Source organism: Zingiber officinale, chromosome 3A, assembly GCF_018446385.1.
Source record: "Zingiber officinale cultivar Zhangliang chromosome 3A, Zo_v1.1, whole genome shotgun sequence".
Lineage (NCBI taxonomy): Eukaryota > Viridiplantae > Streptophyta > Magnoliopsida > Zingiberales > Zingiberaceae > Zingiber > Zingiber officinale.
The window spans coordinates 160475270-160499901 of NC_055990.1; the positions used below are offsets into that span (position 1 = coordinate 160475270).

The following is a 24632-nucleotide window of genomic DNA, read 5'->3' on the forward strand; positions in this document are numbered from 1 at the left end:
TATAGTCAAAATCACATTCTAATTAGAATTTTTAAAAAACCCCGATTTTTTTACTTTTTTAAAATAGCCCCGTAAAATACCTTCTCTTATCGCACTTGTATTTTGATACACATTAGAGGAGGATAGTTTTATTAGGATAAGGGGAGGAGGATAGTTTTATTACAATGAGGTAAGGGGTTTATTTATTTTAATTGCATGTCATTTTTGGAAGAATAATTTTTACAAATATATTATAATTAAGGTTCAAACTATAAATACCTGGATGATAATCTGAATATTCTATCATTATATCATAATCTTGTGAGTTATATCTTATTTGAATGGGATGATGAAAGATTCATTAATGAAAAAATGAGTAATTTTTTTACCGTCTTAATCAAGTGTAAAAAAATAAGTTATTTGAGAGGTAACGGTAAAGGGCGATAAAAATTTCCCTTCCCTTCCCCTCACCATATTCTCAAACAAGAGTTAAAGTTATGTTTCCTTTACTTATCCTTCACTCACCCCCTCCCAAACAGACAATTAAAGTTCATGACCTCACCAACCAAACATTAGAGTTATTCTCAGGGCAAAGAAACACTTCAGAAAAATAAGTTCCGAGAAAACGGCATCTTCACGAGAGGTAAAAGAACCATTTATGTATATATATTTATGTCTGGAACTTCATCTAGTTTCAATTGAAGAAATCAGAGTGTCAGCAAATGGCAACTGTACCGTTACAAGGGCAAGTGCCTACTGGTGCCAAAGAGTTGAGGATTTACAAACAATGCAAATGCATTTTAGTCAAGGACGAGCACTTGACTGGTTTCATCTTTGCTCATTTACTGTTTCCGTTGCACTGGCGAAAAATTCCATTGCTGTGGGACTGCTTGTGCTTCAGATCGACCTTTCTTAGTCCCCAGATGCGAATTGTGTGGTCATCACTGGCGGATGCTAGCGTGTGTGGATTTGTCGGGTTCCAGCTGACACAGTTGACAGTGCCTGAATGTCCAGCAAGAGCTTCTACGAGATCACCGGTGCCTCGATGCCATATATATACCTAATAGCAAAATAGCAAAATAGCAACAGCAACAAATAAACCACCTCAAGTCAACTATATACATGACAACGAGGAATCATCCAAAAGTTGCCAAAACACAGCAGAAAAGATCAAGAGTAGAAACAATTCAATTTAAAGATCAAAGGCTATGCGGTTATTAATGAGGATGATATATATAAAATTTTACTGAAAAGTAAGTAAATTGAGATAATATTAATATACAAGTGCAATGGGCGTTGGAGCACACTTATATGCGTTTTAATGTGGACAGAAGTTACATAGGTATAGGTCCCTGGAAAAGATATAAGAAGCAATTGACATTGTTCCATGCTCATGAAAAAAAAACACATGCTTGTGTATATGACCTAAACAGACCTTATCAAAATTAACTTCTATTTCATATTTCTTAATTGTTTGGTCAGACTTTTTTTTTATCATAACATAATATTATTCTTAGGATACAAAACATAGAGTACTGGCATTAGACATTTAAGTGATTGAAACATCAGAACAATCTTATTACAGATCCTAGTGGTGAAGGCCTCTAATTGTCCAATTGGGAATAACAGCCTAATCTAACAAGCGCTTTTAATTTCTCAAATTTGTGTGCACTCTGATAAAAGAATAAAAATCTAGTTCTTCTATACAAATTATTTCATAATTTATCCTACAAGGGAAATCTGGAAGTAAATGTTAAAGATTTAAGAATAGTTGATTGAACCATGCAACTGCGTACACATCAATGGCAGCGAGTATGAAAAATTTAACTCTAAGCACCTATGGAGTATAGATCCTACTAGTTCAAACCATTTTATTAGCATTCAGGGTTCTTTTAGTGGCGGATGCATACCTGTGAATCTTCACTTCCACTAGCGATAAAAGCTTGCTCAAACCCTCCAAAGCAAGACCTTATCAGGAAACGACAGCGTTTGTGACCTTTGTATCTCGTGATGAGCTTTGGCTCATCCTTTATGCTCCACATGTGGATCTCCTGGTTTATAAGATTCACGAGTAAGAAATTATCATCCTTTGACAGAGAGAATGAAGTGATTGTTTGATCTTCTTCTATCAGTTTCTCATTTTTTGTTCCCCTATCCAGCACCAAGATTGCTGTTTCTCTGCATAAAGTTATAAAACGTCCACCATCCTTTGTGACCACAACATCAGAGGTTTTGCTAATTCGTTGTCCTTTCCAAGAATCCAGTTGTTTTCCAGCCAAATCATAGAAGCAAATAGTTTTATCGGTAACACCGCAAAAAAGTTGTTTTCCATCTGGGAACCAACCACAGGATATCAGACCAAGACCAGGCTTTTCATAGACATGGAGGCATTCACCAGAGTGAACATCCCAACACCTCACAACCTCTTCCAGTCCACAAGTTAGAAGTCGCCTGTCATCAGGGCTCCAAGCAACCATTAGGACAGGCTTCTGATGACCCATTAATCTGTGCTTCAGAGTGAATTCTCCATTTTCTTGAACCTAATGTAGCAATGACATACTGTAATTACTAAACAAAGAAAATATCAACTATGAGAAATACAAAGATTAACCTAAACCTATTAGCCAACAAGAATCAACCTTATCAAATTGAATGAATTTTCATAAGATCAATCAGAGAACATTGTCAAATTAGATGCCATCTACAAATGACGAAAGTGAATTTTCCAGAGGATCACAAGAATGGAATTCTCTTTAAATCAAAGCAGGATAGAAATGCAGTACTGCTCAAGTACAATTACTTTAAGATTGTTTAGATGAACCAACTTATCTATTCATGTTCTAAAGTGCTCCTCAACAGCTGGAGGAAAAGGTCAAAAATAAGCATCTGGAAGAGAAGAAAAAAACTCAAAGCTTAATTTACTAGCTTAGTAAATATTGCAACAAGGGTGATGTGAAATAGCACAAATAGTAGTGCAATTACAACAGAAAAACAACAACCAAGTCTCATCCACTAGCTTACAATTATACGAAATGATAAAGAACCATCTAACTCAGAAGAACTTCAGAATGAATTATTCTAAGCGCAGATAATAAGCACACAAAGACCTAGAATATCCAAAGGGTAGATGGAAACACAAAGATTAGCATGGAAATTCTGGAGAATTGTTCAAATTATCAAGTTTATTGTGAGTACTCAAAAAGTGTATCAATTTTCAAGCCTTTGAATGTAGTTGAAATATAAAGAATTTGTATTGCATTTATATCTAAATTGTTCAAAAATTTAGCAACTTTATAGATATTGCTTAGCTATATAAAAGGATGAGTCCTGTACCTGGTTGAGCCATCAGTTAGAATTACGTTACTTTTCTCCTACACCTTCATTTCCACCCTCTTCTCTTATTTACTTTCTCTTCTCTTTCTCATCTATTCTACTACTCAATTCCTTAGAACACACATCATCAGCTGGTAACAGAGCACAAAAAACCAACCTTGCCCTGTAAGGAGCCCAAACCAACTCTTCCACAAGTTTAGAGATTAAAGAGGTGAGTCTTGAGTGACCGTTCTTGAAGAGGTAGTAAGACAGAAAAAAAAAGTGGTGTCCAATAATAGTTAAAATTTTGTTGGAAAAAAAATAATATTTATATGCTATAGATTATGGATTCTATTAAAACCCACCTTGTTTTCTCTCCATTTCCCTTATTTTATTATTCTTTCTATCACCATAATCACTAAAATCATCCATTTGACCATAAGAAAGAGAGTAATGCATCAATGCGAAGTTGGTCCTTTGCATTTCTACACAATAGCAACTATAACCAACTATTTAAAGGAAAAAACTAGTAATTTTTAAATGAGAAAAAAAATGATGAGATTAATCAACAATACTGACCTCACCACACTTATCACACAGAAAATTATAATATCATCTTTAACATTCTATGCAAATCATTCAACTTCTAGGAGTCCTTCAATATCTTGAAAAAGCTCCATGCATGAGGAAGTTGACTTTTTTTTTATCATAACGTAAAAATGCTCGACATCTGTAGCTTCAAACCAAGGGATATTACCTACTCCTCAAACACTACTGTGCTTAGGCAATGCAAATAACCAAATTGTTTGAGAAACAAATCATGAAATTCAATTAGTTAACACGGAGACTCTAGAAAATGAAGTATGTTTCACTTCTACGCACACGGAGACTAGAAAATGAAGTATGTTTCACTTCTAAGCACACGGAGACTCTAGAAAATGAAGTATGTTTCACTTCTAAGCACACGGAGACTCTAGAAGAAGTAAATACCAATTATAGTGATTTGCTACAAACTGTACTGAGAGAGAAACTAATCACATCAAATTCTAAAAGGATGTACCTCCCATATAATTGCAGATTTATCATTTGATGATGACGCTAAATATTTTCCTTGGTTGGAGAACTGTATGTACCATACTTCATCATGGTGTTCTTGCAATATCTGTCACAATTGAGGAAAAAATGGTTCAGAAAGGCAAATAGTAGAACTAACTTAAATAATTAAATAATATACCAATAAACATATTGCTAATGCTCCAACTATTTGCACACACCCAAAGCAAATATTTGCATGTAAATGTTAACTCTGAACAATGCAAAATAGCTTAAAAAAAATAATATATGAATGAAGGTATAGACTAGTAGACTTCAGAAATTAGTGTACTTAAATACAAGAGAATCAAATATATAAATAGCACACTAACGAACACTTCCTACCTGTGTTGTTTGAGAAGGTAATTGGTCCTTTCCACACTGATGATCTGTGTACAATGAGAGACAACCTTCAACAGAGTTGTGGAAATAACAAGCTTCTCTTTGAACATTAAGAGCCTGTTCAATCAAGTGCTCCAGCCTCCTCTCAGGTATCATTATTGATGGAGGAAGCAATTTCTGCAGCTCATCTAGAAGCCTCATTCGTGAATTTGAAATCTCTGTTCCCGCACCAGCAAACCCAAGTGAGATACATTGCGAAGGAGATATAATGCAACTGGAAAGCTTGTGCACCCGCTTTTTGTTAATGCCAAGTGGAGAGATCTCATTTCTTAATGATTGTAATGCTTCCATTACCTTATTGTTCTCCAAAAGTTCAAAGAACTTCTGCTCCAAAATTAAAAAGGAAGCAGACTTCAATATATTTTCATCTTCAAGCCCTATTTTATGCAATGTGATCATGCTTCCATCCCAGTTTCCATAAAGAACTTGATTCTGGAAGAGGCTCACAGCAGACGAGTGCAATGGTATTCCTGACTCTTCCTCCAGAACTGCTCCACTTCTCTCATACCCAAGGGAATAGAGGGCCTTGGTAATAATTCTGACAAATTCAACTTTCTTAATGACTCCTTTAGAACCAATCACGTCTTCTCTCCCTTGGGATGGTAAAGGCCTCGCCATTTGGCCTCCCAAAGGATTGATATACCCTAAAACTGATGAAGTATTTGAAAGGCTCTCTAAATCTATTGAGGATGCTTTAACACGTTTTGATGGTGGTTCATTATCTTCTACACCTCCCATGAAATGCCAGAATCAGCCCATAAAGATATAATTGAATGAGTTATAAACAGAAGACAAGATTCATTCAATTGTCATGATGGTTTAGGGTCCAGTATATGTAAATGAATTCCTGCATACAAAAAGGAAGAATAATTTCAATTCTTAAAACCTACAAGTTTGACCAAATCACACTCATGCCTACAAGCTAACAGTAGGAGCACAAACCTCAGCTAACAACAGAAATTTTATGATAATTGATAAAAATTGTCTCACACGGTTAGCACATGAAAATAACTTCAAGGGATGCCCCAACATGAGTTAGACAGCATGAGAATAATAGAGTTGATTATCAAGCTTAGAAATGTGAATTATCTTGTTAAGGTGATAGTTTTCCATAGACAATCAAACACTTATATCTCCTACTAGTGAGCATTTACAACTTATAATCTATGACGTCTCTTAGGTCATCCATTCGGCATAGACAGGAATGTGATAGGAAGTCATTTTGACAGCTGAAGCACAATAGATGACTAGAACTGGAGTTGAACAGATCTTCCAATGTTGATTTTTTCCTTTCTTTAGCGTTGGCTAGGTATGGACATAAGGTAATATACAATGTCAGTTCAATACTTATTAGCTTGATCAACATGATGACCCAAACAGACAATAGAAGAATAGACATGTTAAAAAGTTCATGCAGCCACACACATTGACCTGATTGCAGCTTTGTGAGAAAGTAATTTCCTGCCAAAAAGATTGTCTAGTAGTTATCTTAAGCCAACAATTACATCAGACCAAGGAACATACAATGCTCCGAAGGAACACATTATCTATCGAATGCTATTAGAGGATTAGCAGTCTAATCAGAACCTCCAACTAAAAAACGATTTTCCTTAATCTTATCTGAAACAATAGGGGAGTAGCTCAAAGAAAGCAATTAGCACGCATATCCTTTAGAACACATCACCTAAACATCGAAGAAAAAGACAACCCCTAACCCCTAGGGAATTTCAACAGACACAACTAAATATCTCCCCAAAGTCATCAAATTTCTTTCCTCTGTCAAAATTCCTGCAATCAACGGACCATTACCATGAACTAGTACGATTGGCGGATCAAGAATCATCGGTAAATTAACAAAGCAGCGCAGAGTGACAGAAGACGAAAAACCTAGATCAGCAGCATAAACAAAGCCTCCGAACCAACTAAAAAACAAAGATTTTGAAGGATCCTGGACCTAAGGGAGAGGGGCGTAATCTGCCAAGCACAGCCCCAATCAAACATCGACTCAGAGGTCGAAAGAGGCGGAAACCCTCATTCCAGACTGGGATCGGACTGTCAGGCTCGATTGCCGCCCTAAATTCCTCGAATACCGAACAAAAAACCTCGGGAAGATCAAAAGGAGGTGGCTTCTTCGTGCGCGTGCGGCGATATTGGCACAGAATTGGGCCTAAAGTGGTCGGCGGTTAAACCAACCATGGAAGCAAGCAGAATGGAATGGGGGGAGAGAGCTGAGGATGAGAAGAAAAGAATGGTATTTATAGGGTAGGGAAGGGAAGGGCATGAAAATGAGGGCAATGGGCGACGAGTGGCTTCTTTCGTTAACTTGTTTTCTTCTTCCTCTCCACGATCTAATCTTGGTGGATTACAAACCAAAATCAAATAACTCCGAATAATTATTTTATTACTTTCACATATTCACCCTCTACAAAACATCTTCTGTTTCTTTAGGAAAAAAAATTATTCTATTAGAAGGAAAAGATGCGATAATTTATCAGAAGGAACATTCAGATCTATGAATTGATCGATGAATTGATCAAATAGTATATTTAATTTTCTATTCTTCTTTTCTATTCATCAATCATTTGTCTGTTCTTTTTTTTTTTCTTTCACACGCATGTAATTTCTTTAATTTTTTCTCTCTATAATGTACTTATCTTCTCTTCTCTTTTCTCTCCACTTTTCTCTTTCATCTCTATTTAAGATACATGCATGCCCATATAATATGGGCTTTACATGATTCCATTAACCTAATATAGAATCATATCATACTCATAAGGTTAGGATTTAATATATTTCTTTCGATAACATTTTAATACCTCTGGAGTAGCTAAAATATACAATAGACGGTACCATTGGACTCCTTGCACCCTTAGAAATCTACAGAACCTAAAATAAGTCCAATATGATATCTCTAAGTCCATCAATGAGTTTTGACCAAAACACACTGATGGATCTAGAAACCTCATATTTGACTCATTTCAAGTCTTGTGAATTTCTAAGGCTGCAAGGAATCCAACAGTGTCGTCCATTATAAATTTTGACTTCTCCGAAGGTTTTAAAATATTATCGTAAAAATTAACTAAAATAGCCCAACGTGAGCCTGATATGAACCATCGACCTTATATGGTTCATATCAGGCCCACGTTAGGGCTGATTTATCTCATGGTGGAGGTTGTCTTTTAGATAATTTTTATTTTCTTTTGAGTTTAGTTGAGATTGTTATACCATATTTTATCAACATTAGTAAATACGATGTAACAGAAGTTTAATGGGGAGCAACAAAACAAGCGAGAAAGTTGGAAGGACAAGAAACAAGATCAGAGCACGCTCACTGTGCTCTTCTATAAATTATTCCACTTCGCAGACTCCACAAATTACGTTTGATGTTGTTGGGTTCGCTTGGTGACACAAGAAATGGAGTTTCTCTACCACTTATGATAGTGTTATTCGAAAATTTGATCCTATCTTTTGAAGGAGCTTCAAACGGACATGATGTGCTTCATCAAGTGTCCAAGGTAAATGCATTGTGGTCACCTTTTTAGCATTCTATTCTATAATTGGTTCCTAAAAATACTTACCAGTTAAAGAATGAAGTTTATTGGAAAAGAATGTTTGATATCCATGTATATGATTGCATACAGGTAGCACTAGATTTTTTTCTACCTAGTAATCGGAGTAGGTATTGCATCTTTTCTTAGTACGAATATTTACTTGACTCCTTATTAAACCTTTGGTATATCATATCCTCTAAAGTTGACAAAATATGGTATAACAATCTCAACCAAACTCAAAGAAAACAAGAATTATTAAAAGGTAATTTTCACAATGAGATAAATTAAACCTAATGTAGGCCTGATATGGAACCATATTAGGTCCATAGTTCATATTAGGGCAATGTTAGGTTGTTTTAATTGATTTTTTCTATCACATTTTAACACCTTTGGACAAGTCAAAATATGTAATGGGCAGCACTGTTGGACTCTTTGCAGTCTCAGAAATTTATAAAACTTGAAATGAGTCCAATATGAGATCTCTAGGTTTATTAGTGGATTGAGTTGTTTTAGCTGATTTTTTCTATAACATTTTAACACCTTCGGACAAGCCAAAATATACAATGGACGACATCGTTAAATTCTTTACAGCCTCAAAAATTCATAGGACTTGAAATGAGTCCAATTTAAGTTTTATAGGTCCATTAATGGATTTTGACCGAAACTAACTGATGGACTTAAAGATCTCAGATTATATGTATTTCAACTCCTGTGAATTTATAAGATTACAAGGAGTTCAAATATACTATCCATTATTTATTTAAAATTTTTAAAAATATTAAAATTTAATAAGAAAAAATCGATAAAAATGTTCACGTTGTATTAGACCCAACTGTCGAGTACTCATTAAATGGACATGGCTGAGACGGTTCAGAAAGTTGATTAGTGTTTTACTTTTTTATTTTGTGGGTTCTTTTATAGAATAGCTGTTTAAAATTAGGCAAACTGATAATGGGATTTAATCATTGTACTATATCACATTTATTATACACTAAATGGGCTATGGTTGCAGTTAAAATGGTAAAATAATTTTAGATAAAAATTTAAAAAGTTCCCCTTTTTATTTTACTGCCAAAATTTCGACATTAATACAGTTTTATTTTCAAAATTATCCTTACTTTCAGTACAGTATCGTAGTCATGGATTACAATATATGGAAATTTCAACTCTAATAATAATACTAATAATAATAATAATAATAATAATAATAATATATCGTAATCGAATTCATAATTGGTATAATATACTGTATACATATTGATATAGTTAATAATTAAATGGATGATTGTTTTAATAGGTATTGATGTCAATTTTTAATACGTGTAAAAAGGAGGGTCTGCCTCCTCTATACAAAGGATCGTGCTAGGAGAATTCCAACGTGGAGTTTTTTTTTATCAATTCTTTCTTATTATATTTTAATATTTTTGAGAAGTCAAAATAAATAATAAATAGCATATTTGAACTTTATGTAACTTCACAAATCCACATGAATTGAAATGAGTGCAATCTGAGGTCTCTAGGTCTATCAGTGGATTTCGATTAAAATCCACTGATGGACCTAGATACCTCAGATTGGACTCATTTCAAATCCTATGGATTTCTAAGGTTGCAAGGAGTCTAACGGTGCCGCTCATTGCATATTTAATCTGTCCTGATGTGTTAAAATGTTATAGAAAAAATAAACAAAAATAACCCAACATGACCCTAATATGAACCGTGGGCTTGATATGATTCATATCAGGCCCACATTGAGCCTGATATGGTTCTATATCAAGCCTACATTAGGTTTGATTTATCTCATTGTGGAGATTGTCTTTTAATAATTCTTGTTTTCTTTTGAGATTGTTAACCATATTTTGTCAACTTTAGTGGATATGATGTAACAAAAGTTTAATAGGGAGTCAAGTAAATATTCGTACCAAGAAAAAATGCAATGTCTGGTCCAATTGCTAGGTAGAAAAAAAATCCAGTGCTACTTGTATGCAATTAGATACATGATATCAGACATTCTTTTTCTAGCCCCGGTCTTAATATTTAGGAGGCCCGGGGCGAACGATCAAAATAAATCCTCAATTTTTTTTAATAAAGTAAAAATTATTTATAATGACTTCTTCTAATTTTTCTAGATGTAAAATCATCTATAATATTATTAATTTCAAGATTTTCTAAAATATCTTTTTTTCAATAGATAAAATTATTAACATCATTTATTATATTATTATTTATAATGGCTTAAAATTATTTCTATTCTCATTAACATCATGAATTTTAGTAGACTCATTATTAGCTCATGAATTTCATTAAACTCCTTATTAACATCATATATTTCTTTAAACTCATCTATATGATCCCTATTTAAATTTTCTATATTTTCATTAGAACTTGATCTTTTAACAAAGAATTTATTCAAAGCACCTCTTTGTGATTCACTTAATTGTTCTAATCTTTTTCGCTTTTTTTTTCGCATCCAAAAATATATTTTTTAGGCAACATATTATAAATTTATCATGCACAAAACCACAACAATTGCAAAACTATAATTTAAATCAACTCAAGATAAAAAAAAAACTTAATATAAAAGGAATAATTGGAATAATTGCACCTGGATGATGAAGATTGAAGAAGATCAGAAGATGAGTCAACTGTTAACTGCCGCAACTCGCAAATCACAACTATAAAGCGAAAGTTGCACTCTCCTTGGCCCTTGCAACGCTGTGTACATGTGTTGTCGTAGTGCTGGTGCAAGCATGCAGCCGTGTAGAGCACTGAGCAGATCAGCAGAGACAAAGCCGCAAAGGCGCAACCTCGCCATCGCGGAGTCGCAGGTAGAGGAGAGCAAATAAAAATGAAAAAAGGAAGAAGAGAGGTGTAATTGTAAAAAAATCTAAGATAGAAATAGGAATAGAGAAAATCTGAGAAAACGGAGCAATTTGAGGCTTTTGAGCAGCGGCGGAAGTTTACAAGAAGTGAAGTGCACGATGAAAAAAAGTCAACTTTCTTTAACCTAATTCCTTAAAATAATATGCATATACATACTTTAAAAAATATGGGCCCCTTCCAAATTTTGGGGCCTGGGCAGTCGCCCAGGACCGCCCGGCCTCTGGGCGGGGGCTGTCTTTTTCCAATAAATTTTATTCTTTAACTGTTAAGTATTTTTGAGAAACCAATCATAGAGTAGAATGCTAAAAAGGTGATTGTAATGCACATACCTTGGAGACTTGATGAAGCATATCATATCCGTTTGAAGCTCCTCTAAAGGGCTGGATCAAATTCCCGAAGAGCACCATCATAAGTGGTAGAGAAACTCCATTCCCTACGGCACCAAGCGAACCCAACAACATCAAGATGTAATTTGTGGAGTCTGCGAAGGAGAACAATTTATAGAAGGGCATAGTGAGCGTGCTATGATCTTGTTTCTTGTCCTTCCGACTCTCTCGCTTGTTTTGTTGCTCTCCATTAAACCTCTATTTTATCATATCTACTAAAGTTGATAAAATATGGTGTAACAATCTCAACTAAACTCAAAAGAAAATAAGAATTATCTAAAAGACAACCTCTATCATGAGATAAATCAGGCCCAACGTGGGCATGCTATGAAACTATATCAGGACCAACGTGGGCTTGATATGAACCATATCAGGTCTATGGTTCATATCATGCCTACATTGGGCTATTTTAGCTGATTCTTACGATAATATTTTAACACTTTTGGAGAAGTCAAAATTTACAATAGACGATACTGTTGAACTCCTTGCAGCCTCAGAAATCCACAGAACCTGAAATGAGTCTAATCTGATGTCTCCATTGTATATTTTGGCTACTTCAGAGGTGTTAAAATATTATCAAAAGAAATATGTTAAACCCTAACCCTGTGGATCTGATATGATTCTATATCAGGCCTACATTGGGTCTGATATGTATCAACCCCATAGTATGCTTGCATACATGCATGTATCCTAAAGAGACAGGAAAGAGAAGAGAGGATGTGTACATTATAGAGAGGAAAGATTAAAGAAATTGCATACATGAGAAAGAGGAAAGAGAAGAGACAAATGATTGAGGGGTAGAACGGGAAGAATAGAAAATTGAGTGTGTCATTTAGTAAATATCAAAGTATAGTGCGTCTTTTGGTCAATTCACAAATCTGAATGTGTCTTTTGGTAAATTGACAGAAAAGATGATATTACTCATTCCAAGCAGTCAATATATTGGTTAAATGCAGACAAGTAAATCGTGGAGGAACATTTTGCCCTAGCGTAAGAAATTGATCGTAAGATCTGTATATATATATATATATAAAAGATTTGTTACCCTACATATCTATTCGGTGCACACTTTTAGCGATCCTCACAACTCTAGACGCTCGGAATTGTGAGTTATAGATGCGCAGGATAACAAATATATATATATATATATATATATATATATATATATATATATATATAAACTTATGAGTTAATTATTGTAGATGGTAAAAGGATGAGTGTTGAAATGTGAATGGAATAAGGAGGTGGAGAAGAAGAAACTCTATTGTATATAAATTTTTAATCTTATATAAGAAGTTTCATGACTTTATTGTTGGTTTAGATTATGATGTATTGATATTGTGAATATATGCAAGGGGAGAGGCTATCTCTCACACGTGGGTGCGCAGGGGGTGCAAATCTAGGATTCAGATTTATACCGAATCAAGTTGACTTATGTGCAAGCACGACTTGCACGCGTCGAATGTTGGATCGGTAAAGGTGAAATTTGCCCAAGTGAATGTACCAATGTTTTGCCAGTTGAATATCTTTTTGCTATCTCTCAAGAGTGTAACGGAAACATTAAACACATTAATGACAATTCTGTAACGTATCGGTAATAATGACTCATATTAAATCCATTAATGGTGATTCTATAACGTCTCAGTAATAATGGTTGACATTAAATCTATTAATGGTGATTTCATAACATCTCGGTAATAATGACCGACATTAAACCTAGTATTGAATGGTCATAACTCGGTCATTCATTGCGGCCAAGGATACGCCCCCTAGATAAGGAGGCTAGATCTTGAGTAAGCAAAGAAGTGAAAGCAATAGCAAAAGAATTCCTCCACATTCATTTCTCGATTCTTTCCTCTCAGTCATGCATCTGCTTGGCTGAACTACTTATGATAGTACTCGGGTGCATTCTCAATTCACCATGAACAACTAGTGCTTGGTTGTATATGTGGTTCTACTGTTGTATCCTAGAAATAGATGACCCAAGAGAACCTCGAAGTACAGTCGGAGGTGGGGTGAGTCTATTTCAAGGAAACTACTTGAAAACAAACCTTAACATATTTTGATCGACAACTCCATCTTCCGACTCAGTGACTTGGCTTACTGACTCCTCTCGGCATCTCCCAACAGTGACTCAGCTTCCTGACTCCTCTCGACATCTCCCAACTCAGCGTCCACTTAGGAGTCTGCACTCAAGAGTCTCCACTCTGCACTCGGATTGGGCAGTAGGCAACCATCTTCTAGACAACCTAGCAGCTCAGCTAGATCGACAACCTGAGATTATCTGCTCAGGTCATCTTGACAAATAAGTTGAAATTAATTTTATGTAATTTTAATTCAGCTAAACTTTCTCTCTATCTCCGATAACAAATTGTTCAAATATCTTGAAACAAATTCTATTATGTTGAGATGGCCACGGAAATGATTGAGATGTAATAGGCCTAACGCATGAAGGTTCCCCACCCCGATTGAAAATGTTCCAATCAACTACGAGAAAAGACCAGAGAAGTTCATGTTAGATCGAGATACATGTGAGAGGGGGGGGGGGGGAGGTGAATCATATGGTTTTTAAAATCTAATTTTTCTGTTTTGAAAACAAAGCATGTGCAGCAGAAAAGTTAAACACAAAAACATAAAACAAGAAACCACAACTCAGTCGGTTTTACTTGGTTCGGAGCCTTCGGTGACTCCTACTCCAAGACTCAGGTCCTACGAACCTATCGATAGATAATCCACTAACTACCTCTTCCAGAACCGCCAGAAGAGATGATCGAATACAAAGAGAATAGGAACAAGTGTAACACGCTACACTTTTCCTTTTTTGTAAAAAGTAAGTACATAATTTAACTTTATTATCCAATACTTTTGAAGATGATCGGATTGCTTGGTGTTAGGCAGCTCCTCAGTAGTAGTAGGGCACAACAACGTATTGGTTGGTGTTGGGTGGCTCCTCAGCAGTAGTAGGGTGCAGTAGTGTCGTAGTAGAGAAGCAACAGGAAGCCGGAGTAGTCAAAATGTCAATCGGGCGCATAGAATCTTATATGAGAGATGATGTGAAAGCCTTGGTCACGATGGTCTTTTATAGAGTATGGAAGGCGCCTTCCATAGCTCTGAAGGCACCTTCCATAGGTAAAAAACTATCTTGAAAATCCTACTCCTTATCGTCGACAAAGTCTAATTTTATCCGTTGGAAGGCGCCTTCCATGAATAGTACTCAAGGCGCCTTTTATCGCCTAGAAAGCGCTTTGAGTACTGTTCACCCAAGACTTTATGTGCTCCATTTTCCTTGTAAAATGTGTTAGTTCAATATAAAAATATTTAACTTGTAAAATAAGGTTAGCACAATAATAATATGATTAATTTATGACTTAGATTCTATCCTCTAGACTAGGATCTAGTCAGAGTCTCAATTTAGATTTTTAAAATTGACCTAAATTGGACCGACGCATATTATTGTCCCTTCGACCGGGGTGTGCCCTCACTTAGTCACTCTTCTCCTGTGACTTACCTTTACTTACCAAGTGCTGAGTTACTCCTCGATGTCTAATTTGATCCACCAGGTCTTCTTGTAGGAATCATGCATCCGGACTTCCTCCCATTAGGAATCAAACATCCTGACCTTCTGCCAAATTTTCACATTTGGACTTCGTCAATCGGGAATCAAACATCTCGACTGAACTTCCTGCCTGGTGTTAGGTCCCCTTGACCGATCAAGTTAGTCAACTCTGCACACTCGGTAACAGATTTAGATCAACAATACATCTAACTTTAATTCATTTGGCATTCATCAAAACTTAGGTTTGATTATTGGTGTCAAATGCACCAACAGTTTACTGGATTGAACTTCAAGATGTGGCAGAAGAAGATGCTCTTCTACTTAACCATACTGAATTTGACTCAGTACTTGACCAAGAACACACCCAAACATGCTAAGGATGTTGATGTTCAGACCATCAGTGCAGTGGAGGCATAGACTTATTCTGAATGCTAAAACTATATCCTCAACAGTCTTGCCGACTTGTTATACATTGTGTATAGCACAAAAAAAATGGCTAAGGAGTGTTGGTGCAGTTTGCACTAACAGTCTAACTCAGGTTTTGATAAATGACAAGTGAGTTAAGTTAAGTATTGTTGTGATCTAACTACTTTACCAAGTGTGTAGAAGTTAACCAAATAGGTCGACGAGCAGACATGATATCTGGTAAGAAGTCCAGCTAGGTCGATGAGCCGACCGGATAGTTGGGACGAAGTTCAGCTAGGTTGATGGGTCGACCGGATAACTGGTGTGAAGTTCAGCTAGGTCGATGAGCTGACCGGATAGCTGGTGCGAAGTTTAACTAGGTCGATGGGCTGCTCGGATAGCTTGTGCAAAGTCCAAATAGGTCGACGAGTTGATTGGATATCTGGCATGAAATTCAGTTGGGTATGCGGACCGGAAAACTGACAAGTTGATAAGTTAAGTCACTTGAGGAGAGTGGCTTGTGGGTGCAGTTTACACTAACGGTCTAACTTAGGTTTTGATGAATGACAAATAAGTTATGTTAGATTTTGTTGTGATCTAACCACTTGTTTAAGTGTGCAGAAAAAGTTCAGATAGGTCGATGGGTTGACCGGATTGTTATGATGTATACTAAAAGCCTAGCTTTTTGTATAAACATTTATATTATGAAATAAGAATCACTCTGTTCAAATGTTGCATGTTAATGCAGTTGTTTATTTAATTTATATTGTAAAGAACATGGTATGCGGTGTCACACAGAAAATCATGTTATCAGTTCCTTATAAATTATAAATAGTAGCTCACGACCGAGATGGATAGGGAGTAGGGACAAACTATTGGAACGGTTGTAGTGTAATTTGAAATTAGTTTGTCTTGACTATATAATTACACTAGTACACTATGTGTGTATTGAGCATGACCATTTGAGGTTGTTCTTTTTATACTGACTGCATAAAAGAACAAAACCTCTGTTATTATGGATATGCGTACTCTTAATCCCAATATAATAACAAACACATATACTTAGTATGTGTTTCTTTAATTTATCAAAGGGTGAGATTTATTCAGTTAAATCAATAGGCCCGATAAGTTGGAAATAATATTATTTATATGGTGTGTTGTTGATTATAAAATGAAATTGTGTCTTAGTAATCTAGGTTGATGATGTCCCCTTGAGGAGCTCATAAGGATTATCATGTAAACCCTGCAGGTGGACTTAATCCGACATGATAATAAGGTTGAGTGGTACTACTCTTGGAGCTAAATGTTAATTAAATGAGTTGTCAGTAACTCATTTAATTAACGGACATACGATATCTTAAACATAGGGAGACTAACACACTCATGATAAGAAGGAGCCCATATTGTAATATGAGATTAGTGCGGTAGTTCAATAATAACTCTTTAGTGGTATGAGTTATTATTGTTGAACTTGAGTTGGGTGTTCGGGTCGAACATAGGAAGCTCAAGTCCATCAGGAGGCTAAAACCAATTCCTCCTCTCGGTCCCTGTTTTAGCCTCTATAAAGTCTTGTATTCACCCGTTTTGGTTTTGCTTCCTGCCTAAGCAAGGGGTCGGCCAAGCCTTGCTTCCTACCCAAGAAAGGGGTCGGCCAAGCCTTGCTTGGTGCCCAAGTAAGGGGCCATCCAAACCAAAAGAAAAGAAAAGAAAAAGAAAAGAAAGAAAAAAAAGAGAGATTTTTTCTCAACAGAATTAAAAAATTTTCTAAAAAGAATTACGTTGATTATTTCTTAGAAATTTTTTAAAAAGAATTATACTAATTTTTTCCTAAAAAATTTTTCTAAAAAAATTATGTTAATTCTTTCCTAGAGATTTTTCTTAAAACAATTATGTTGATTCTTTCTTAGAAATTTTCTAAAAAGAATTATACTAATTCTTAAGAAATTTTTTAAAAAGAATTATGTTAATTCTTTTCTAGAGATTTTTTCTAAACAAAAATCTATTATTTTTTCTCCTTTTTTATCTGGGGTAAAGGGTTATAAAAGGAGAGGAGGTTGTGCCACAAAAATCAACAATTCAATTAAGAATTGATAAGTTTCTCTCCTTTCCCTTAAGGTCGGGGCCTCATTTTTTCTTTTCTTTCCTCTAGGGTCGGCGCCCCACTTCTTTTCTTCTTCCCTTTTCTTCCCTCTATGGTCGGTGCCCCATCTTCTCTAGGTGGCCGGAGCTTGGAGGAAAAGAAAATGAAAAGACGAAGCACCATGGTGGTCGGCAGTTTGGAGGAGAAGAAGAAGGAGGAGGCGTTCCTTTCTTTGCTTTTTTTAGTGGTAGGTGGCTTGGAAACAAAAGGGGTTCGGGTGTTTTTGTCTTGGTAGATCGTCGCCCACACGACGTCCAAGAAAAAGAGAGGAATACGGTAGAAGATCAAGAGATCTTTGTCTACGAAAAAAGGTACAACCAGTTATTTATTCTGCAGTACAACTAGTTTTGTTTTCTTCGTAAGGATCCTGAAATACCAACACAAGATGTCACGCCCAGAGGAGTCCCTGCCAGACAAAAATACGGCAATACCTCCCCTGTACGGGTGACAATATGAAGCAATAAATACACACCATACATCTATATAACCATCAATTCATACGGCTGGAACATACATAAAATAGAAACAACATAACACGCAATTTATATCATCAACCCACTCGGCTGGAACAAAATAAACACACAACCACACAGTATAATAACAACCCACACGACTGTAAGTAAACGCAGCAGAAAACACAAAAGAATACAAACGTAAAACCAACAACGACACTAACAAAATACCTGTAATCACCAGACTTGGCTCCAAAATTCACCTTGACTTATTGAAAAGCAAAATACACAAAATCAACATACCACCCAACCGATAACAAAATCCAAAAGAAAGCTATGCTCGAGTGTGGAGTGGGACTAACAGCCGGGACCCTCCAAGCAACTTCTCAATCATCTACCTGTTACTTGATGAAAGAAAACCAATTTGCGAGGTGGTGAGTATTGGAACTCAGCGGGTAAAGAAAAGATAGTGCATGAACAAAATAAACCAATAGAGAATGTCAAAAGGAATACAGTCTCATAAGAGGAATAACAGATACTAAAATAAATCATAATCAATATATGCTCATACCTGAAACCATATCCTAGATTAGATAATAGAAGGTCAAAAGTAGTACTAACCTGCTACAATATTGCTCATAACTACAGAGGTAATAAGTGAGATGTATCAATTTTACCAATAAATAAACCAGAGTCTAAACCCCTACAATGAGTGTATATCTCAACAAAGTAAGCAACAACCACATAAACTAGTGTCAGCAGCAGAAGCAAGCAACAACAACATAAGCTAGTAACAGCAGCAAAAGTAGCAACAACAACATCAGCAGATATAATAATAATAGCGTATGCACGGATGATCACCCCACCCACCTCACTGCACCACGACCCCTGTATGGTCGAGAGGCCGGATCGATGACAACTGTACCACTCAAAGGCCGCCACTCCTATCAAGTGACCGAGTGGGTAGGTGCTGAGTAGCTAACTAGCTACACAGCGAAGGGGGTCCCTGCTGCTCGTAACTCCAGCTACCACCAACTGCAGGTGGCTGAGTGTGGCACGACAGGACAAGCGGCATCAACTCCAGCTACCACTCTGTCGAGTGGCCGAGGATGCGGCCCTGGTCAACGAATCTCTCGACCGCAAGGGAGAATTGGTTGTTGACATGTATGCCATGATATGATGCACCAAATGCAACAGTCATAATCTATATCTATATAAACAAGAATCATATATGCTACAGGAAGCCAGCATGCTCAATACAAAACATAACTAAACAACAATCAAAATATGCAAACATGGTATCTAGTATCTGCTAAAAATCATAGATGACAACAAGAGACTGTATGGATATAGCAACGAATAACTCAAAGGTTTGAGTGGAAGTATCAAGCGCAAGTAAATAAGAGTGGAGTCAAGGTAAAACAGTCCTTATCCAAAAATAGCTCATGCACTAAGTTCAAAAAACTAAAGAGACAAAGTAAGAGGTACCCGCCTTTATCCGTCGATCATGCTAAAAATCTCATACCGAGATGCTTGTCCCGAACCAGTATCCTGCAACATAGAATGCATAATATAGTTAAGTTCTATTATAAACCAAATAGCTAAACCTAATCCAAAACCGATTAGGAAACTATACTTTAACTCTATTTAATAATCCAATATTTCTTTTACATCAAACCTTTCAATCAACTATATTCACCTAAATAACAATCAATCCAAATCAATAAATCGCAACTAATCATGTAACTGATCAAATCAAGTAGCATGCATAACAAATTAACCATGTTAATCTCCAAATGCAACCTCTGTCCATCTGTAGATCTACCAATTAATCCATGCATTATCACAAACCTCAATTTAGATTAACCATAGTCGAAACATGACCTTAATTCCAATTCATCCACCCATTACATCCAAAAATTCCCACCAAGAATCAATTAATCTCTAATCTAATAATGAAATCCAAATCAATCCCAAGCTAACCACAAGCATAGATTAATCCAGCCGTCAATCTAATCAGATCTAAAGTGTACCTCAGTTTGTTTGGAAGCAACTCGGTGGAGATCCCAATCGTAGCTATGATGAACAGGAACCCCCTTCATCGAATCCAAAAGAAAGATGGTTGGTTGTCGTCCAATACAGCTGCCCTAAATTAGTACCAAGTTTAGATCCAATTCTCCAATCCTTTACTAGGGTTAATTGATTACCTCTACGGTGTGGTAGCAGAGCACACCAATGATCCATAGAGAGGCTTGAGGATGCGAAGATGTGCACAAATGATGGATGACCACCGACAATGCTAGTTACTGTTGGTGCGGTTAGCACTAACGGTCTAATTCAGGTTTTGATGAATGACAAATTAGGTTAAGTTAGGTTTGTCGTTATCTAACACTCTAATCGAGTGTGCAGGCGAAGTCCAGACAGGTCGACGGGCTGACCAGATGTCTGACACGAAGCCCAGCTAGGTCAACGGGCCGACCGGATAGCTGGCGAGAAGTCCAAGCAAGTCGACGGGCTGACCGGACGCTTGGCACGAAGTCCAGCTAGGTCGATGGGGTGACCAGATAGCTGGCGAGAAGTCCAAGCGGGTCGACAGACTGACCAGATGCTTGGCACGAAGTTCAGCTAGGTCGACAAGCTGACCGGATAGCTGGCGAGAAGTCCAGATGGGTCGAAGGGCTGACCAGACGTCTGGCAGGTAAGTGAAGGTAAGTCATTGGAAGGGAGTGACTGTGAGGACGCGTTCCCAGGAAGGGAACATTAGGCGTCGATCCGGCTTAGATCCATTTCAGATATCTATGTCGAGATCGTGACTAGATTCCGGTCTCGGAAATATGGAATCTAAGTCATACTTTCTTTGCTAAATTATAAACTGTGCTAATACCTTATTTTGCAGGAGATATATTATATATTTGCCTCGGACTAACCTTGTCTTGCAGGAGAAGGACTTTCTGGAGAAAGGTGGTCCGGGCGCCCGGAAGGGATACGGGCGCCCGGAGGCAAATATTATCCAAGACTCGGCGTTGACACGTGGAGCTCGCTGATTGGGCCTGCCACGTCACACCAGGGCGCCCGGAAGGGATCCGGGGCACCCCGAGCATCATATAAAAGAAGGGGCAAGGTTGAAGCTCAAAACACAACTCAAGAATTGAAACATGCTCTCCTGTGCTCTTGGAATGCTGCGAAAGATCTCCGACAAAGCTTTGTCTGTTTCTTCTTATTTTCTATTGTCGGTATTTCTTATTCTAGCTTTTCTGTACTTAAACTTTGTAATTGAATATTCAAATTGCTAGTGGATTGCCCAACGAAAATACTCGACGAGTATGGGCCTTGGAGTAGGAGTCCACACAAGCTCCGAACCAAGTAAAAAGGTTCTGCGTTAGCATTGTTTTACTTTTCCGGTGCATTTAATTTGCTCAAATTTTCGTAATCGATATTCACCCCCCCCCTCTATCGAACGATCACGATCCAATAGTTGCTGCATGTCTATGGCTGTGACACCACTTCAATGAAGGAGAAGCAAGGAGGTGGTGTGAGCAATGTTGCAAGACAGCGCTAGAGCAAGGCTCAAAGGAGAATCGAGGAGAACAGGAGCTGGTCCGTTGGCGCTAGGGCACAAGGGCGATGGTGTTGTGGTGCTCGCGTGAGGAGGAGAACCCGACTGTTGTGGTGATCGCGCGCGAGGAAGGAAGGAGACAGGCGGCTGGGGCTCGTCCCTGGTGCTGGCGTGAGGGGGAAAGGTCGGCGGCCCTGGTTGCGGGAACACACTAGAGGGAGAGGGAAGGAGGTTCGGCGGTGTCGCGAGGTGAGGCTCGAGGGGAGAAGGGATTCAGCGCAAAGGGAATTGGGAGGAGGAGATAAGGAAAAGAAACAAATAAATAAAAACAAAACCTAGGTTTTGATTGAAACTTAGGTTTATTAACTCAATCAACTCCCACATTTGGGTATTCCAAACAGGCTTTTCTCAAGCCCACAAGTGCATCTCCTCTAAATATGTCGTATGAGCTCCAATTAAATCCCAGAAAATTTTAAAAAAATCCTAAAAATTCCAATAAGATTATTTGTCAAATAACCCTATTTTTAATTAGTATTTTGTCGTTATATTTTACATTCTCCCCCACTAATAAAAATTTGGTCCCCAAATTTACTACTAACTCAGGAATCCTCATCTAGGGATAACAACCAAATAACACACCCATATAATAGTCCATCATAGTGTCATGATCAAATCCTTAACTGAAAAGGATGCTTCAGTGGGTTATGGACTCATCTTGCTTCCACTACGCCACTCTGATATCTGCCTTCACTTGTTGACACACAGAGAATTAGATTTCAAAGTTCACAATATCATCCTCTACATTTTTCCTTTCCATAATTGCTATATACAGGGAGCCTTAGACCTATGAAAGAGTAAGTCGATCTCCTACTGATCAAGCTAATAAGAGTAAATCAGTTCTCTACTAACCAAACCAATGCGAGTAAATCTATACTCTATACATCGGGTCCATAAAAATATCTAGGGCACTGTAAACGTAAATAGTAATATCAAGGGCTCCTCATGTCCGTACAACAAACATACCCAAAAATAAGATCATTGGCACAAAATCTGTAATCTAATCTTCAACTAAAATCACCAACTCCATAAATATCAAGGCATTATACTATTTAAGTTACTATCAACATCAAAGACTAAATAATAGACCATCAAGTCTAATATCCACTAATAGATCATCAAAAGATAACATATCACCATATCCGATCTAACTAATGACTGATATCACAAATCATACATGGTATAAACACATGGTACAAACAACTAACCAAATACTAACAAATGTGTATGATAACGGTATACCACATACCTTATATAGCTTGGAGATTCCTGTCGCTGCCTGGTCCTACAACTCGAGAGTCACATCGAGGGATCAACTTACAAAGGGGAAACAAAACAATCGAAACACCGAAAATCATAAATCGAAACAAGCTCAAAATTTCAAAACACAAAACACAACATTTGACTCGAACCATGCTCTGATACCACTAACTTGGTATCAGATTATCTCAAAAATCCCGAACATGAAAAATAAATAGATCTCGTATACCCGCTCTGATACCACTAGATTGTCACACCCCAGAGGAGTCCCTACCAGGCAAAAATTCGACAGCACCTCCCCTGTACGGGTGATAATCTGAAGCAATAAATACACACCATATATCTATATAACCATCATCCCACACGGCTGGAACATACATAAAATAGTAACAACATAACACGCAGTTTATATCATCAGTCCACTCGGCTGGAACAAAATAAACACACAACCACACAGAATAATAACAGCTCACACGGCTGTAAGTAAACGCAGCGAAAAACACAAAATAATACGAACATAAGACCAACAACGACACTAACAAAATACCTGCAATCACCAAACTTGACTCCAAAATTCACCTCGACTTATTGAAAATCAAAATACACAAAATCAACATACCACCCAACCGATAACAAAATCAAAAAGAAAGCTATGCTCGAGTGTGGCATGGGACTGGCAGCCGGGAGCCTCCAAACAACTTCTCAATCATCTACCTGTTACCTGGCGAAAGAAAACCAGTTTGCGAGGTGGTGAGTATTGGAACTCAGCGGGTAAAGAAAAGATAGTGCATGAACAAAATAAACCAATAGAGAATGTCAAAAGGAATACAGTCTCATAAGAGGAATAGCAGATACTAAAATAAATCATAATCAATATATGCTCATACTTGAAACCATATCCTAGATTAGATAATAGAATGTTAGAAGTAGTACTAACCTGCTACAATACTGCTCATAACTACAGAGGTAATAAGTGAGATGTATCCATTTTACCAATAAATAAACCAGAGTCTAAACCCCTATAACGAGTATATATCTCAACATAAGTAACAACAACCACATAAACTAGTGTCAGCAGCAGAAGCAAGCAACAACAGCATAAGCTAGTAACATCGGCAAAAGTAGCAACAACAGCATCAGCGGATATAATAATAACAGCGTATGTACGGATGGTCACCCACCCACCTCACTGCACCACGACCCCTGTATGGTCAAGAGGTCGAATCGATGACAACTATGTCACTCAAAGGCCGCCACTCCTATCAAGTGACCGAGTGGACAGGTGCTGAGTAGCTAACTAGCTACACAGCGAAGGGGGTCCCTGCTGCTCGTAACTCCAGCTACCAACAACTACAAGTGGCTGAGTGCGGCACGACAGGACAAGCGACATCAACTCCAGCTACCACTCTGTCGAGTGGCCGAGGATGCGGCCCTGGTCAACGACTCTCTCAACCGCAAGGGAGAATTGGTCGTTGACATGTTTGCCATAATATGATGCACCAAATGCAACAGTCATAATCTATATCTATATAAACAAGAATCAGATATGTTACAGGAAGCCAGCATGCTCAATACAAAACATAACTAAACAACAATCAAAATAT

General features: G+C 37.2%; 1 protein-coding gene across 3 annotated transcripts; it reads right to left on the bottom strand.

Moving 5' to 3' along the window:
• Window positions 1-623: 623 nt before the first annotated feature.
• Window positions 624-7118, bottom strand: LOC122053118 (WD repeat-containing protein 26 homolog). 3 transcript variants are annotated; one of them, XM_042615004.1, is made up of 5 exons: window positions 6673-7118; window positions 4729-5632; window positions 4352-4453; window positions 1890-2519; window positions 624-1039 (listed from the first exon to the last, which is right to left on the bottom strand). In XM_042615004.1, the coding sequence occupies exons 2-5, from the start codon at window positions 5521-5523 to the stop codon at window positions 818-820; spliced, it is 1749 nt and encodes a 582-aa protein (XP_042470938.1). In that variant the 5' UTR covers window positions 5524-5632; window positions 6673-7118; the 3' UTR covers window positions 624-817. The 3 variants fall into 3 exon arrangements, with proteins under 3 accessions (XP_042470938.1, XP_042470935.1, XP_042470937.1); XM_042615001.1 differs by having other exon boundaries at window positions 6740-7117; XM_042615003.1 differs by having other exon boundaries at window positions 6595-6730.
• Between the last annotated feature and the right edge of the window lie 17514 nt (window positions 7119-24632).